The following is a 17,933-nucleotide window of genomic DNA, read 5'->3' as shown; positions in this document are numbered from 1 at the left end:
TGTTAGTCTGGAAGTTCTCTCTATACTCCTAGCAAGTATCTATCACGTGGCACCCTCGTATTTAAAGGTCATTCCATTGGAAAGGGATGAAAACTCTTGGCCTGGCCATTTGTTATAAACTTCAAACACACAATTTGTACAGGTCTTAAGCTTCTACTTTACTGAAATACCCTGCCTTTGGGCCACTCTTCAGCTGTCAGCTGCAGTGTTGGTAATTGAAATCCCTTCTACCCTTTGGTACAGTGATGAGACTTTGTGTTCATAAGCACCCGTGCTTTCTCTCTGCTCCCCTTCCCTCTTCAGACTGCCACCCCCTGTGCCAGCACTGTGCAGCTGATCTCCACAACACCGGGAGCATCTGTCTGAGGTGCCAGAATACCCACTACCTGCTGCTTGGGGACCACTGTGTCCCTGACTGCCCTTCAGGATACTATGCAGAGAGAGGAGTCTGTAAAAGTGAGTAAGCGCTGGACTCAGGAGCTAGAGATGCCGCCTGAGTTTCTCTTCAGGGGAATAGCTGAGAAGGCTTGAAATTCCTTGTGAGTGGAGGCAGGAAGCATGCCATGGGACTTTAAACCAGACCTGCCAATGTTCTCAATGTTGGGACTTTATTACCCACACTTGGGATGCTGCTTTGGAAGACCATCTGACATCATGGTTTCTGTTGTGTCTTTTTTTCCTCTGCAGAATGCCACTCCTCCTGCAGAACCTGCCAGGGCAGAGGACCTTTCTCCTGCTCCTCATGTGACGCCAACCTCATGCTGTCCCACACTGGCACCTGCAGCACCACCTGCTTCCCTGGGTTCTATCCTGATGACAATCATATTTGCCAGGGTAGGTTTTTCCAATGAACTTTCTTTCCTGCCTTTCTGGAGCCATTGAAAGAAATATGAGGTTCTTTCTTCCATCTTCTCAACTGGTAGCCTTCATTTTTATAAAAGGAAGAAAGCCGATCTACAAAGGCAGTAAGGTTGCCATTAGCAGATTATAGCTCAGATATCAGCCTAACTGAAAGTGCTGGCATGGTGGTGGGGTCTCCTCTGTAAGTGCCAGCTGTGTGCTCTTGGGCAGGTTATTTAACTTCTCTATTCAGGTTATCTCATTTAAAAAATAGAAGTGTTAGTTTGTTTCATCTTTGTAGATTTTCTCAGCAATCCCATTTATGACCCTAGGCAGAGAGAGTGGAGCTTACTCTAGTTTAATTTGTTTTCTATATGTATTTGTGAATTTAATTTGTTTTCTATATGTATTTGTGAATTTAATTTGTTTTCTATATGTATTTGTAAATATTGACAGTGTACAAGGCTTTGCATGCTGCAGATAATTCCATTTCTGCCCAAATAGTATTTATTTGGACTTAGGTGAGAGTTACTTATATAGATGTCTTATTTCTCAAATAAGTCAGAATATGATTAATTACCTTGAATCAGGCACAAACAAAGAGGATAAATTAGGGAAAGGATAAATTTGCCTGAAAAAAAGTAAGAAATCCTTCACAGATGAAGGAACATTTATCATAGGCTGGTGCCACTCTTTTTATCTCAGTTACCAAGTGTCATTAAAAAAAAATGGTTGGCCAGATGTGGTGGCTCACGCCTGTAATCCCAGCACTTTGGAAGTCCGGGGCGGGTGGATCACGAGGTCAAGAGATCGGGACCATCTTCGTCAACATGGGGAAACCCCATCTCTGCTAAAAATACAAAAAAATTAGCTGGGCATGGTGGTGCACGCCTGTAATACCAGTTACTCGGGAGGCTGAGGCAGGAGAATTGCTTGAACCCAGGAGGTGAGGTTGCGATGAGCCTAGATCACGCCATTGCACTCCAGCCTGGGTAATGAGTGAAACTCTGCCTCAAAAAAAAAAAAACTGTTATACATTTGAAAATGACAGTTAACAAATATAGTGGTGATTTTTCAGTTGTGTGTTCTAGGGAAGGAATTGTGGAACAGGGGTTAGGAGAGTGGGCTCTAGAGTTGGAGAAGTTCAAATCCTAACTGCTGCTTATGACCTTGAACAAGTCAGCTAACCACTAGGCCTCAGTTTCTTTCTTTTTCTTTTTCTTCTTTTTTTTTGTGAAAGGAAGATTATGACAGTACCTACATGTTAATGTTGTTGTTACATTTGACATAGATGATAGTGAAGAGTAAGCTGTCAGTATGAATTAACCATTGTTCTGTCTTTATCTTCATCATCTAAAATGAGGGGCAAATAAAGTAGTAAAAAATTTCTATTTTATAGCTAGGAAGATAGATATAACTGTTAGTTTATTGAGATCCTTGCAAAAATTTACATTAGTTATATGGAACTCACCCTTTTGCATCATCTGTGGAGGTACTGGAGTTCCAAAAACAAACTTTTTTGGACTGGTAGGAAGATTGCTTTTGTAACAAAACCTTTGCTTTGTATATGTCAACTGTCTGCCAGAATCTGTAGATTCTGTAATGCAAGAGACAGGAATGAAATACTTTCATGTTCTATTCAAGAGCAAGAGAGTGTTGGTGGAGAAACAGTGACTTAGATTTATGAAGCTCTTCACGGCAGTGGAATCACAGAAATAAAAGTTCAAAAGAAAAAAATAGAATCCCTTATATGAAATATAGGTGACAAAAATACATTGCATTGAAATATTTCTCTTCTGGGTAGTTTTTGTCTTGGGGCAGGGCAGCCTCTGCATGAACACATTTGCTATGCTCCCATGTAAATAGAGTTTCATAGAATATTTTAGTTGGACTAAGAATTTCCTAAGTTTAGTCCTTAAATTTCTTTTTTTCTAAGTTTGAAAAAGTATGCTGCTAAGTTGGGATATTTGAGTTTCTAGTATGTTTAAAAATATATTTATATAAAAAGCCTGGCCACCATGTGAAACTCCATATCTACTAAAAATACAAAAAAGCTAATCAGGCATGGTGGTGCATACCTGTAATTCCAGCTACTTGGGGAGGCTGAGGCAGGAGAATCACTTGAACCTGGGAGGCAGAGGCCGCAGTGAGCCAAGATCACGCCCCTGCACTTCAGCCTGGGTGACAAAGTGGGACTCTGTCTCAATAACAAAACAAACAAAAAAATGCTTTGTTTTAAAACTCATAATTATAGACAATTATTGGCTTGCCAATTTTAGAAATTCTATAATAAGGGCTTTTGAGGAAATTTAATCATTATTAAGGAATAACAAAATTATTAAAGGAAGTAAGGACTGGAGAGCTTTCTAGATATTCTGGTTACAGGAATCTTTTGAAAGAATGACCTATTAAGTGAATTCAAAAATCTAAGTGTCACCAGTTGAGACAGGAACTTTAAAAAAGAGATGGTAGGTAAGGTACTGAGTACTTGAAACCACAGTGCTTTGAAATTGGAGGAGAATTCCAGAATTACTCAAGCCAACCTTGCACCAGTACAGAGACTCTCACTCACCCCCACGGACTTCCACAGAGGTAAACCAGTTCCACTGCTAGGGAGCTAGAGTTGTTGGACATTATTTTTAATTGGCCCTAGAACTTGCCTCCAAAGTAACATAGAATAAGCCTCCTCCTTCCTTCACATGATTACTCTCCAAAGTTTGAAATTAACTGTCATTCCCCACTGTTCCATGTAGACCTATAACCAATGGAGTATTGAAGCAGGAGAGTGGATGACCATTTCTTAGACCTACAGCAGAAAACAGGTCTGTTTAAGAAGGCGATTGAATCCCCACACTGTGAGGTTCCTTGCTCCTTACAACACATCACAGATGTGATGGTTATGGCACATCCCAGTTTCCCTCACTGCCCTCACTTCCTCCACTCTGCCATCTTTTTCACTGTCTGTCTGCACTTGCCATGGGGGTCACTGACCTTAAAGAACTGCCCCTACTACTCCAGGTGTGGCCACACCAACATGACTGCATCAGGACTAGTACTTTGTGGGGTCTGAATGTAATAGCATAGAAGCAGAGAATTCAAGGGGCATTGGTACCTACAGAACTGTTCTGTGTCAGACAGGGTCAGCCATTTACTGATTACATTGGAAAGGGGTAAGAGCAAGAAGTCATGGAAGCCACCTGTTCCTCAGTGTGACACTACTGTGTTCCTCCAAATCCTCCATCAAGTCTCCCAACACTTCATCATACTCAGCATGAATCCATTTCTTTTAGAAGTAAGTGAAGGAACTGAGATATACCTCAAGGTTCCAAGGGGGAATGAGTACTTTCTTGAAAGATTCAGGCCGGGCACAGTGGCTCACACCTTTAATCCCAGCACTTTGGGAGGGTGAGGTAGGAGGGTCACATGAGGCCAGGAGTTTGAGATCCACCTAGGTAACAAAGTAAGATCCTGTCTCTAGAAAAAATTAAAAAATAAGCTGGGCATGGTGGTATGTGCCTGTGGACCCAGCTATATTGAGTTTGAAGCAGGAGGATTCACTTGAGCCCAGGAGGGGAAGCTGTAAGTGAGCTGTGTTCATGCCACTACACTCCAGCCTGGGTGACAGGGTGACAGAGTGAGGCCTGTCTCCAAACAAAACAAAAAACAAAAAAAGATTCAGGAACACAGAGGTACAGAGGCAGGTGGAAGTAAGTCATAAGAGAAACCCTCAGACACTAAAGCAAAGAATTGGCCTTGACCCCTGGCTGGGGAACTGGCATTCAGGGCCCTCATTTTGCAGCTCTATGTCAAGAAGGGAGGACCAGCTGACCCTTATATTGCATGGAGACTCTTCAGCTTAAGATGTCATTAGTATCTTCAGTAACCATATTATGTTTTTAGTTACTATCAAACCCGTTATTGTCTAAAAGTCTTAGATTTTTTTTATAGGAACTGCTATCTAAACAAATCTTCTTCATCTTGTATTTGTACAGTTGGTTTTGGAACATAAATGTGGGACTTCATTCTTAGAGTTCTGCTTATTTCACTTGATTACTGTAGGTTCATTATTTCGACTAGTTAAGGTAATTGAACAGTTATTCTTCCAGCTAGTGAACCTTAACTATGTATGTTTCCTGTATAGGTGCATGTGGCATATTTAAATGTCATTAGCTTGGTTTCTTTGTTTCCATTAAAGTCATGGATACAAATATTGATCAAGCAAGAAATTAAGGCTTGATCAATGTGATACTCTACTGTGGACATTATTTTTATCAATTGTAAAGATTTGCTGGTCACATTTTGAGTATGCTTTTCAACCACCTTCGAATCCACTTACAACCACTAGGTCTCACCTCATTTTTGTATTGACAACTTTATTTTTGGAATCTCTATTAAACGCTTTGACAAAATTAAGATGCACCATGCATAGAAATTCTAGCAAAAAATGAAAAGGATAAAAAAATTTATTCCCATCTAAGCTTATAAGAGTTCAAATGTTATTTTCTATTGTTGAAAACAATTAGAACTGAAAATCCAGTCTAGAACTTTCCCATGACCTTAAATTACCAATATACATATTCTGATGAATGTTTTACAGCAATGTCTTTCTTTTTAGGTGAAATAATACCATGTGATTTCTTTTTATTTTTCAGGGACGTATTTTTCATGCCCTATGCCATATACTTTAATATCATATAGATCTAAAGCTCACTGGGTTTCTCTCTGGACTTTTCCTCTGACACATACTTAGAGAAGATTTCAGAATGAGACAGAGATGCTGGTGCTTGTATATATTTTGTGCAATATCTGGCTTTATTTCATGTATGTAGCAAGTGTTTATTGAACACCTACAATGTGACAGAGCTGTTGTTGGAGAACATTATAAGGAACAGAACAGACCTGTTCTTTGATTTCATGAAGTTTGCAGCTTAAAAGATACAATGTTAATCAAATAATCACTTAAATGAAAATTGCTGTACATGGCATAAAAAACATGTTATAGGGTGCCATAATGGAAGGCCTGTTTAAGAATAGAAAGTTAACAAAAGTCCCAGAAAAAAAGACTGAGAATGAGTAAGAGTTAAAGACTCAGAGATTATATTAAGAGGATTCCAATATGCATGTTATAATAGGATTTCCAGGTGGTGAGAATGGAAGGAATGGTAGAAGAGCAATATTTGCAGAAATGATGACTGGAAATTTTCCAGAATTGAAAAACGACATTGAGTTTGAAGGCAAAAGTGTACTCTGAAACCTGAGCTATATGAATTTTAAAAGCCACTCTGGTGGATGCATGGAAAATAGATTGCAAGTGGGTCAGAGCAGAGTTGGGGAAACCAATGAGGAGGTTGTGATAGTAGTTCAGCAGGGGATGATAATGGCTTAGAAATATTGGCATTTGTGGAAATGGGAAAAAGCAAAAAGTTTTAAGAATTATATTGGAGAGTTAGAATATATAGGATCCAGTGAGTAATTGGATTAGCAGTCAGGGAAAGAGAGGCGTCAAGATAGACTCCAAGGTTTCTGGCATGAATGACTGTGTAGATGGAGAAATGCCAGTTGTTAAATGAGGGAAGATGGAAGCATGACCAGATTGGGAGATCATCCCTGAATGTCAGAGTTATCCAGCTAGCTTCTAAGAGTTGTAACTAGGCAAATCAATAAACCAGTTCACCTTCAAGTCCTTTGTATCGTAAAGTAGGGATTTTCCCAAGCTCCCCGATGAAGTTGGTGCCTAATTTTAATGTTGACATCACACAAAAATCTGAATCTATATTATGAACTAAAGGGGACTTGATTCCTGAAGAAGTAAGGTTTAAGTTCTGAACTGTAATTTCAGAGATCTTAGAGGAAGCATAAATTCTGTTGCTGAATCACAGAGCAAATTTGGATATGGGATTTTCATTCTTGGATTTGCAATTTATATTCTTTGTAAAATAAGATTACCCTTTTCTATTTTGGAAACTAATATTTTCTGTTTTTGCTGATCACAGGGGAGGGCGATGAGCCATAATGAAATGTGGAGCAGGTTGGAGCAAGGCTTTGTTCCTATGCAGCATCTGTCTAGGTTTAGTCAGTGCTTCAGTATTTGCAATTGTAATCATCTGGTCATTTTCTTTTCCTATTTGCTCAGCATGTGACACACACTGTGGAAGCTGTGATTCACAGGCCAGCTGTACCTCCTGCCGAGATCCAAACAAGGTTCTGCTCTTTGGGGAATGTCAATATGAGAGCTGTGCCCAACAGTACTATCTTGACTTCTCCACCAACATGTGCAGAGGTAAAACTCTTCCTGAATTGTGGAAAGATTCTTTTACTCAGTGATACCCCTTTACTACCGATGTCTAGTTTTCCATATTGGGAAAATAGCAGTCATCATATATTTTGACTTTCTCTGATGGTAGCAATATGTATGTATGTATGTATGTATGTATGTAATCATTTAGTCACTCCTTTATTTACTTATTAAGCATGTATTTTTGAGCACCTACTTGTGTCAGACAGTGTGCCACATTTTGGTAATAAGACTAGAGTTGGCAAATTGTAAATCCTCAGGTTATATTTGGCCCATAGACATGTTTTGCTTGGTCTAAATAATGTTCCAATGCTTTAAAATCTTTAATTATTTGCTTTTTAAAAATCTGAAGATTTCACATGCAAAATTGAGATTTTCAAGTGTGTGTGTGTGTGTTGTTTTTAACCAGAAGCTCTAGTAATGTTGGATATGCATCCCAACAGTGCAAATGTAGTTCGGAATGGTGTAGCTGTTGTCCCTGCTGGATAGAGCAGGATCTCTTCACTCCAGCAGTTCTCATCATTCCCTTTCTATCACACAAGCCCTGTTCTGAAGATACATTACTTTCCTGGGCTGTAGGTGTTTGCATTTACAACTCTAGATTGCTACCTCTCAGCTTAATGAGGTCAGGAGTCACGTCTGATGTGTTCAACTCTGCTTAACGTACTTAAATGAGTGAAGATGTAGTCCTTGTCTTCAAGGAAATTTATAAGGAGATAATGTCAAAAGCCAAATGCCTTTTTCTTTGCTCTCCAGTAGCTGGAATTCTTGGGGCTTATGTTCCTGGAATGGTAGTGCTCAGCAAGAGGAAAAGCAGAGATAAAGAACAGGTTTTACTTGCTCCTGTCAGTTTCCTCATTCCTGCCTCCTTCCACAGCTCTCACTATCCCTCTGGTTCTGGCAGAGAAGCTAGAGCTTGGATATGGAGATCAAACATCTGTCAAGTAAACTTAGGTTGCTTTAATGCTCTGCAAAATTACACACTTTGCATTCCAAGAAATTCTACTTGGTTGTCAACTTAGGTGGTCTGCTGTGCTCAAGACCACAGAAGTTTTTTTCTATTTTTTGCCTTCTAACCAGTAGCTGTCAGTTTGCGGTGAAAAACAAGATTATCACAAATCCACCCCATTATAAATGATTTCATAACTATGCTGGCAGTTTTCAAGGCTCTATTTTAGTCATTTTCCCTCAGGACTGATTCAACCAAAATAAATGAATAGGATTAACCTTGTGAATCTTCTTGGAAGCATGTATACTGTCTTGCATATTTACCTGATTTCTTTGGGACTTAGAAATATTGTATCAAGGAAGAGAAAAGGTAACTAATGAGAGGTTTCTCCAGCTTCTCAGAAGGAATGGAAGATGAGATTGAGGGTGGCCCTGAATGGACATATGTTCTCTAAGAGAAAGAGTTCAGTAGCAAATGTTTATTGAGTTGTTACTATATGCCAGGCACTAGGCTAAATTCTTTAAATTCATTATTTCATTTTATTCTTCACAATAACACAATGAAATGTGTACTATTCTCACCGATGTTTTTCAAATGAGAAACCAAGGATAATATAGATTAAAACATTATTGTAGGATAATAAAGATTAAAAGTAGTAAAGCCACAAGTTGAATACAGACTTACCTTTCTTCAAAACCCATGTACTTAATTGTGTTGTCCCATCCCGTCTTCCATGCATGTAGCACTTCCCTTACCAGCTACAACACTGGCTTTCCAACATGAGTTTTCTGACTGTATCAGAATTTCCTGGGTCATTAAAAACAGCAACAGCCACGGCAACAACTATAATAATCACAATAACAAGTACAGCAGCAAATATTTTCCCATGCCCCAACCCAACCTCTGAGACTCTGATTTGATAATTCTGTTGTTGAACCTAATCCATATTTTTAACCACCCCTCTGGATTATTTGTGTGCACATCCAAGGTTAGACCCCTCTAGAACATAAGCTTCTTGATGACAGGGTCTACACCTACCACCTTTATATTGCCCCCTCCTGCTGTTCAGTGACCATCCCATAGGTGCTTATGGAGCAAATTAACATGTAAATGTGTCTATTCTAATGCCTAAATGAGATCTACTGTTTTACCAACCTCTTTCTTTCTGGACAGCACCTTTATGCCCCATATAATTCTGGTATCATTGGTTCTTTCTGTCACTTTGGTCAATGCCTGGTTTTGAGAGATAGAAATTCATGCAGCTGGTGGCAGCAGATGCATTCTTAGTTGAGTCTCTGACATCTCTTTACCTATTGAGGATTGAGTATATTTGGAAGAAGTCAGGGTTAGGTTTGTGGGGCAAGTTGGCCACTTGCTGAGGCATGTTCTGCATAAAGACTTGGTGTGGCACAGGGATAAAGAATTGAGACCAAAGTGATCTGGTTTCTCAGCAGCCCTGCCGACAAGCAGGCTTGGCACGAGTATGGAGTGCTCCTTGTACATGTCCGTGTCTGACATAATTAGGGAACACTTAAACCTCAGAGAAGCATTCAGGCTACTACAAGCAGAAACCTTGTTTGAGCCTACTTATCTGGCATCTCTTACGTGGTCCTTATTTTACTCCTTGCAGCTGCCAACAGCATCCTCATAAATGAGTTGCTGGGTCTGAGGGTGGATAGAGAGGAAGATAATCTAATACAGACTTTCTTTTTAGAGTGTCATTGGAGCTGCAGTACATGCAGCGGGCCTCTGAGATCAGACTGCCTGCAGTGCATGGATGGCTACGTTCTCCAGGATGGGGCTTGCGTAGAGCAGTGCTCGTCATCATTTTACCAGGATTCAGGACGCTGCAAAAGTAAGTGTGTGGAGGCCCTGCTCTGTGCTCAAGCACACCTCGGCCACCACTGATTTGTACTGATCTCAGAAGGAACCTTTGGCAGGTTTCCCCTTCTGCTTTTTACCCAGTTTCTGGTTTCTTTCCTAAGAGCTATCTTTGTTATCATGGAAATTTCCCATTTTCTTCTTCCATGCCCTAAGAAAACATTTGCTAAAATTTGAGGCCAGTATGGGAATCTTGGGTGTATAGGACCACGCAAACAAGTATGTGTTAGCCATTACCTTTTTTCTTAAAAATCAAACAGTCATATCCTCCAAGTGAGAAGATGTTCGTACCCTAGACATTTGAGCACATGGGAAGACCTGATTATTTCACAATCTGCCCCCTTCAACCCTCTGCATACCATATAGCTCGCAATCACCTCTTTCTGGCTGAGTATCCCTTTTAGCCTCAGTTGAACACTACACAGTTCTCAGACCCTGAAAATCCCATCAAAAGTGCACAGAGAGCATTCCTAGGAGAATTCCTGGGGGAACAAGAACTGACTTGATGAACCAGGAAAGGTCAACACTTGTGTTAAGAGCCAAGGACGGCTAATAATAATAGTTGCTGATACCTGTCATTTCCTTTATAGTTTATGTAGCATTTTCCATGGGTGGGTGGGACAATATATCAAACCCCATTTTATAGAGGGTTTGATATATTGATACACTGAGGCTTAGTGAGGTAGAGTGACTAATCCTAAGTTTCCCAGCTGGTAAGTATCATAGTCACAACCAGAACCCAGACTCCTTGGCTCTTCCTATGGTCCTTTTCCTGGTACACTAGGCTGCACTGCTGCTGGACATCTCATGCTGCCTTCTGACAAGGACCTGAAAAGCACACAGATTCCTGATGACTTGACTTTTGTGTTTCAGACTGTGACAGCTACTGTCTCCAGTGCCAAGGTCCCCATGAGTGTACCCGTTGCGAAGGGCCATTTCTCCTCTTGGAAGCCCGATGTGTCCAGGAATGTGGGAAGGGGTACTTTGCAGATCATGCAAAACACAAATGCACAGGTAACTTAAAGACTGTGCTGAGTATTCTGGAACGAAGTGAGCGCAGCAAGTAAGCCATATGTGCTGACTCTCAGGTATCCAAGAACACTTGAATTAGAAGCAGAATGAAAGCCCAGGGAGCTTAGCCTAAGTAATTGATGGCTTCCCATGCATATCTGCCATATGTTGGTTAAATAAGATATAGGAGTGTAAGCCAATATTCTTTTACAGAAATCAATATTGTCCCCAAAGTCCCTTATGGAAACAAAGCCAGTGTTTTATGGAATGTAAAGCTTATATTGATCTACAGTTAGGGATCCATTAATAGTGAGTGGATCAGCCCTGTTGATATAGACAGAATTTTTTCAGTGTTTAGATGAAATCAACCATGACTATGATATTGGCATAATATCCTTAAAGAATAGGATTTTCGGGGACAGTCTAGTGAAACACACTGGAGCTTTTATGAAACCAAAGTTGAACCCCAAGTCTTAATCTCCTTGTCCACTGGATTAGCTAAGAGAATTTTATCAGTTTGTTCTCATCGTACCTGTCAAAGCTGGGTTCATGTGCCCCACTGTAATACCTGACATTCAATGATAATGCTATTAACCAGGCATAGCATTTACGTATCACTAAATTTCCCCCATTAGCATTATCTAATTTAATATTCACAATGACGTGATAAAATATTACAGACACCATGACTCTGTTTTACAAGTGAAAGAAAAATAAGAAACTTAGAAGTGTTAATCATGGCAACTTAAGATCAGATGATAAGCCCAAGTTTTCTGATTCCAATCCAGGGCCCTTTAAACTATACTGTGTAGCCTCTCTACTGCAAAATCTCAACCAAGAAAACAGGAAAATTAGGCAGTAAAAACTCTTCATAGAAGATTGCTAACTTGACTCAAATAAGTGATCCTATGGTCCTATTAATAGCTCCTCTCCTCCAGAATTTAAAACACTATTAAATACTACTACTACTACTAACAACATTAGTAAGAGTAATAGAACAATTGAGCCCTTCCTGTGTACCAGGCGCTGTTTTAGTCATTGCACTTTGTAACACATGTAATCCTCCCAACAATTATTCGCATTAGGTGCTACTAATGACCCCATTTTTAAGACAAGATAATTATGGCACCAATTGTTATACAGAACTTGCCCAAGATCACAGCTGGGAAAGTTAGAGGAGGAAGGGTTCCTAGAAAGAGTCTGTGCTCTTAATCACTACAAAGGTCTTTTCTTACAAGTCGATATGGTTAACTTTTTAATTTTTTTTTTTTTTTTGAGACGGAGTTTCACTCTTGTTACCCAGGCTGGAGTGCAATGGCGCAATCTCGGCTCACCACAGCCTCCGCCTCCTGGGTTCAAACAATTCTCCTGCCTCAGCCTCCCAATTAGCTGGGACTACAGGCGTGTGCCACCATGCCCAGCTAATTTTTGTATTTTTAGTAGAGACGGGGTTTCACCATGTTGACTAGGATGGTCTCGATCTCTTGACCTCGTGATCCACCCGCCTCGGCCTCCCAAAGTGCTGGGATTATAGGCGTGAGCCACCGCACCCGGCCTATGGTTAACTTTTTAAACAATTCATTTATGTGTGACATTTTTAGATCTCACTGTGTAAAGTGAGGATTGTTCCTCTCTACAGATCAGCTCCCTATACATTCTACGGGAAACTGTCAGTATTCCCTTTTGTTACAGTTGGGGATCATTTGTTGCATGTGCTGTGATTCTTCCAGCTGCAATCCCTTTATTTTTCTATCCCTTGTGGTTCCTTGATTGAGCCTCATTTAGTGTTTCCTTTTTTAACAGCCTGCCCTCAGGGGTGCTTGCGGTGCAGTGACAAGGACCGTTGTCACCTCTGTGACAATGGGTTCTTTCTGAAGAGTGGCCTCTGTGTTCACAACTGTGTTCCTGGCTTTTCTGCCCATTCCTCTAATGAAACATGTTCTGGTAAGTGCTTCTCCTCTGATAGTCTGGTGAATTTACCAGTAATTTCTCTATGTGAAGGCTGAGTTTGCAGACATAATTGACTCATGTGATATAAAATGCAGCATTCCCAGTCTGGGAAAACTCACGATGCTATGAAGGAGTAAGGGACTCTTTATATAATATGGAAAATTGGGGAATCTCAACTTCTATAATCTTTGGAAAGGAAAAGAAGCAATCTGTGCCTTAAAAGTCATAGCTATCAGTTAAGAAATTGACGTAAAACTTAGCTGTGTTCCTGAACTACATCCATGTTATAGAAAATTTTATATATATACAGTCGCACATTGCTTAATGATGGGGATACATTCTGAGAAATGCGTCATTAAGCAGTTTCATCATTGTTTGAACTTTATAGAGTGTACTTACACAAACCTAGATGGTATAGACTATTATACACCAAGGCTATATAATATAGGCTACAAACCTGTACAGCTTATGAGTGTACTGAATACTGAAGGCAATTGTAACACAATAGTATTTGTTTATCTAAACATACTTAAAATATAAAAGATACAGTATAATCTTATGGGACCACCATCATATAAGTGGTTTGCTATTGACTGAAATGTTATATAGCACATAACTATATTTACACAAGTCAGCAGAGCTAATTATGCCAAAGTGCAATTGTGCACCCTTTTTCACCCACTGGAGATAAATTATAAATAAATAACAAAATAGTACGAGGAGTCTGCTTCATGAGGGTCACATGTTTCAGGTGGATTGATTTCAAGCTCCCCTGTTTGAAATCCATGTAAAATATGTAACATCGGCTAGGCACAGTGGTTCATGCCTGTAATCCCAGCACCTTGGGAGGCAGAGGTGGGCGGATCACCTGAAGTCAGGAGTTCAAGACCAGCCTGGCCAACATGGTGAAACCCTATCTCTACTAAAACTACAAAAATTAGCCAGACACAGTAATACATGCCTGTAATTCCAGCTACTCAGGAGGCTGAGACAGGAGAATTGCTTAAACCCAAGAGATGGAGGTTGTGGTGAGCCAAGATTGTGTCCCTGGACTTCATCCTGGGCAACAGAGTGAGACTTTGTCTAAAAAAAATAAATAAATAAAAGTAACAAGAATTGAAGCCAGTCTCTTCTAACAAATTAATGGACGCATTACTTAAATAACAAAGAGAAGTGAATTTAAATTCAGTCTTAATTTTGAACCTCAAAATCTTTATAGGTGAGTAAAGCTTTGGAAGTATATTAAGTACATTACCCTGAGTGTTTGTTGGCTTTTGAGAGTCATTCATCGATAACATGAGGCATTTTTTAACACCCATAGTCAATCATATTTCTGTCTCTATATTTCTGGTCTTTAAAGATATTAAGACTTCCCCATGGGAAAAAAATACTTTTGGCTTATTTTGGGGGAATCTTTCTCGAAACCCTAAGTACTTGGGAGCCAACTTACTTCTCTCCAGGATATAAGTCAACTTGTGAAAATGAAATTTCTTTAGAGCAATCTTACAGTCGAAGTAGTCCTACTGAAACTTGGCATTTCCAAACTATCCTGTCTGACCCAGTTGTAAAAAGGAGCACTACCAATCAAAGTGCAGCCAAAAACAACTTAGAGGAGACAGGATAAATTCTACATCAGGTTAAAAAAAATCCTTTTTTATCTGTTAGATGTTTCATGTGGACAGAGATTATAAAATTGTAAGACAAAAAAGTATGTGTATTTCACATGAATTCTAAGTAGGAGCCGCTGATAATCCTATTCTACAGCCAATTAACTGGTGCTGTTCTAGGAAATGGTAGCAAACACAGCCTCTTTATTTGCCCTCAGCAGGTCTGATGTGGCAGATGCATCAAGATAGGACTGTGGGTCTCAAAACCAGCAGCTCACTAGGATTACCTGTGGAGTTTATAAAATTCCCGAGGTCCTTCCCCAGAACATCCAAGTTAGAAGCTCTGGCAGTGGAGCCCAGCTGTCAGTATTGTTTTAAAAGATCCCTATATGATTCTTCTTATTATTATTATTAAAATATAATTAACATACCATAAAATTCATACTTTAAAGTATACAATTCAGTGGTTTTTAGTGTATTTACACAGTTGTGTAACTATCACAACTATTTAATTCCAAAACATTTTCATCACCCTAAAAGGAAACCTCATAATATTAGCCATTTCTCCCCATTCCTATTTCAACCCAGTCCCTGGCAGCCACTAATCTACTTCTTTCTCCAGGTATTTGCCTATTCTAGACATCTCACATAAACGGCACTTATAGTATGTGGCCTTTTATGTCTGGCTGCTTTTACTTAGCATAATATTTTTGAGTTTCATCCATATGATATCAAGAATCAGCACATCATTCCTTTTCCTTTTATAGATGAGTAATACTACATTTTATGACATACCACATTTTCTTTATCCATTAAACAATGAGTGCACATTTGAGTTGATTTCACTTTTTGACTATTATGAGTAATGCTGCTATGAACATTTGTGTACAAGTTTTTATGTGAACAAACATTTTCAATTCTCTTGGGTTTATATACATAGGAGTGGAATTGATGCATCCTACGGTAACTGTATTTAATTGAGAAACTGTCCAACTGTTTTTCCAAGTGACTACACCATCTTACACTTCCATCAGCAATCTGTGAGGTTTTGATTTCTCTATACCCTAACAATTTTTATTGTCTTTCCTAGTGGAAGTGAAGTGATATCTTATTGTGGCTATAATTTTGTACCTGCTCATGTGCTTATTGGACTTTTGCATATCTTCTTTGAAGAAATGCTCATTCAAATTCTTCACCCATTTTAAAAATTGGGTTATTCACTTTCTATTGTTGAGTTATAGTTCTTTATATATTTTTGATGCAAGTCCCTTTGTAGATATATGATTTACATGTTTACTCCCATTCTGTGGATTGTCCTTTTACTTTCTCATGGGTGCCCTTTGAATACAAAAGTTAAATTTTGATAATGTCCATTTATTTTTTCTTTTGTCATATGTGCTTTTTGTGTCTTATTTAAGAAAGCATTGTCTAATTCAAAATCATAAAAATACTCCTATACTTATTCTAAGAGTTTTGTAGTGTAATGATTACACTGAAGTCCTGTGTTCTTCGCATGTGCATCCAGGGTGGCAACAACTGGAAGGCTTATTGTATATCATAGTCCAGAATCTCATCTGTGCAGCTCTGAATTAAGAACATTAAAAGCTTATTTAAATTTTTTTTAAAAGGTGGGCACATGGTGGACAGCTGAAAGGAAAGCTGGAGCTGCCTGTAAGAGGAGAACATATCTGAATCAGAGCCAGAGCTCAGCAGGAAGTGAGAGCGGTGTGTGGCAGATGCAATCATAAAGATAGTCCTAATGTTTGGAATTAGGAATTGTTATCTCATCTAAACTTCTTTACAAGACGAAAGTAACCATTAGCTTTTAGTTCTGCCATGGAATTGGGAATTGCCTACTCCAGCCGTTGGCATGGTTTCCAGGCTCCATGTTTTCTGTATGAAACCTATGGTCAAAGAACAGGAGCAGTGACTTACACCTCAGGACCTCCCCTTGGAAGGCAAAGAGAAATAATGTGTATTCCTCAGGAATACTGAAATTCCCTAGAGTGAGCTGACACTCTTCTGTAACAATATAATGCTGTAAACTCCAGCACACTGTTAATGCAGTAAAATCAACTCTGTTTCTTATTTTGTGTTTATTCTCTGGAAATTGTAAGGAGGTAGTCTGAAAAACATAAGCAAAAATGGGGGGGAAAGTGACATCATTAGTGAATGTACCAAGCATGACCTTTGGATTCACATGTTTTCCAGGCAAAACATACACCCCTAGTCTTCATGTGAATGGTTCCCTGATCCTCCCAATTGGTTCAATAAAGCCACTGGATTTTTCCCTCCTGAATGTCCAGGACCAGGAGGGTAGGGTCGAAGATCTCCTGTTTCATCTTGTGAGCACTCCCACCAATGGTCAGCTAGTGGTCTCAAGAAATGGAAAGGAGGTTCAGCTGGACAAGGCTGGCCATTTTAGCTGGAAAGATGTGAACGAGAAGAAAGTGCGTTTTGTGCACAGCAAAGAAAAACTCAGGTGACTCTGTGTTCTGTTGTCGTCCTGCCTGCTTTCCGTCATTGCTTTTCCACTCCTCCACCCTCTCCCAGCCTCTTTCTCAATAGCTAACCCTTCTCATCCAGGGAAAATCAATACTCCACAAGCCTAAATGCTTTCAGCTGCCTGTCATCATTTCCCCATGATTGCTCAGAGAGCATGCTTCTGTTAGAGACATTTTCATTTTCTCTCATAATTATGGGTAATTCTCTGATGTGACAGAAAAATCCCTGGTACCAGATTTCTGGTAGAGCAGAAACAAAGTGGTCATATACCTAGATGCTACAGCTGCTTCCTCAGCACTGGAGCAATACACTGGGAGTGGGTGGCGGAGAGAGAGGATGGAGCACATACTTTTCAAGGTGTTGTATGGTCTCTAAGATTTCAGAGTTGGAAAGAAACTTAGTATCACAGTGAACTTTTTATTATCCACATTATGGGATTAATTGTGGTTAATTTTTAAGCCTGATCCAGTTTTCCTCTGATGCTTAGCACACTTCTGGCTGCCTTCCCCACCCCAGCTGACATATGCTTCAGGAATGCAATTGAATGTTAACACCTACTAAAGCAAATAAAGCTATATAATTAGCAGAGTAAATCTACTCCGCAAGAAGTCAGAGGGTGCCCCCAAAAAGATCAGCCTCTTGGATTACCCTTCACCCTCCTCTGCTTCATTAGTGCAGATAATTCAGACTCTGTGTATAAACAAGGAGTTAAAACCCATGGAACAGTGATAAGGACACAGCCAGTATTTTCTGCTGTCAACACTAACCTTGAGGGTGGGTTGTTTTTGAAGTTTGGGCTGGGAGATAAATGAGGAGAAAGGTGGATGGCACTTTCTCTATTGTAATTCAGAGGTGATGATGCCCGTGACCTTGGAAGATCATATTATAGGAATAA

The 17,933-nt window shown here is 39.6% G+C and overlaps 1 protein-coding gene across 4 annotated transcripts in view; it reads left to right on the top strand.

Moving 5' to 3' along the window:
• FRAS1 (Fraser extracellular matrix complex subunit 1) overlaps positions 1–17,933 on the top strand; it is a 470,538-nt gene that overhangs the window by 278,681 nt on the left and 173,924 nt on the right. For all 4 annotated transcript variants that reach the window (XM_035293463.3, XM_002745679.6, XM_078367938.1 and 1 more), the window contains 7 exons: positions 304–456; positions 688–834; positions 6,974–7,120; positions 9,799–9,939; positions 10,839–10,979; positions 12,780–12,920; positions 16,745–17,015. In XM_035293463.3, the coding sequence (XP_035149354.3) occupies positions 304–456; positions 688–834; positions 6,974–7,120; positions 9,799–9,939; positions 10,839–10,979; positions 12,780–12,920; positions 16,745–17,015 (1,141 nt within the window). The remainder of the gene's footprint in view (positions 1–303; positions 457–687; positions 835–6,973; positions 7,121–9,798; positions 9,940–10,838; positions 10,980–12,779; positions 12,921–16,744; positions 17,016–17,933) is intronic.

Source organism: Callithrix jacchus, chromosome 3, assembly GCF_049354715.1.
Source record: "Callithrix jacchus isolate 240 chromosome 3, calJac240_pri, whole genome shotgun sequence".
Classification (NCBI taxonomy): Eukaryota; Metazoa; Chordata; class Mammalia; order Primates; family Cebidae; genus Callithrix; species Callithrix jacchus.
This window is presented reverse-complemented; position numbering and strand designations above follow the sequence as displayed.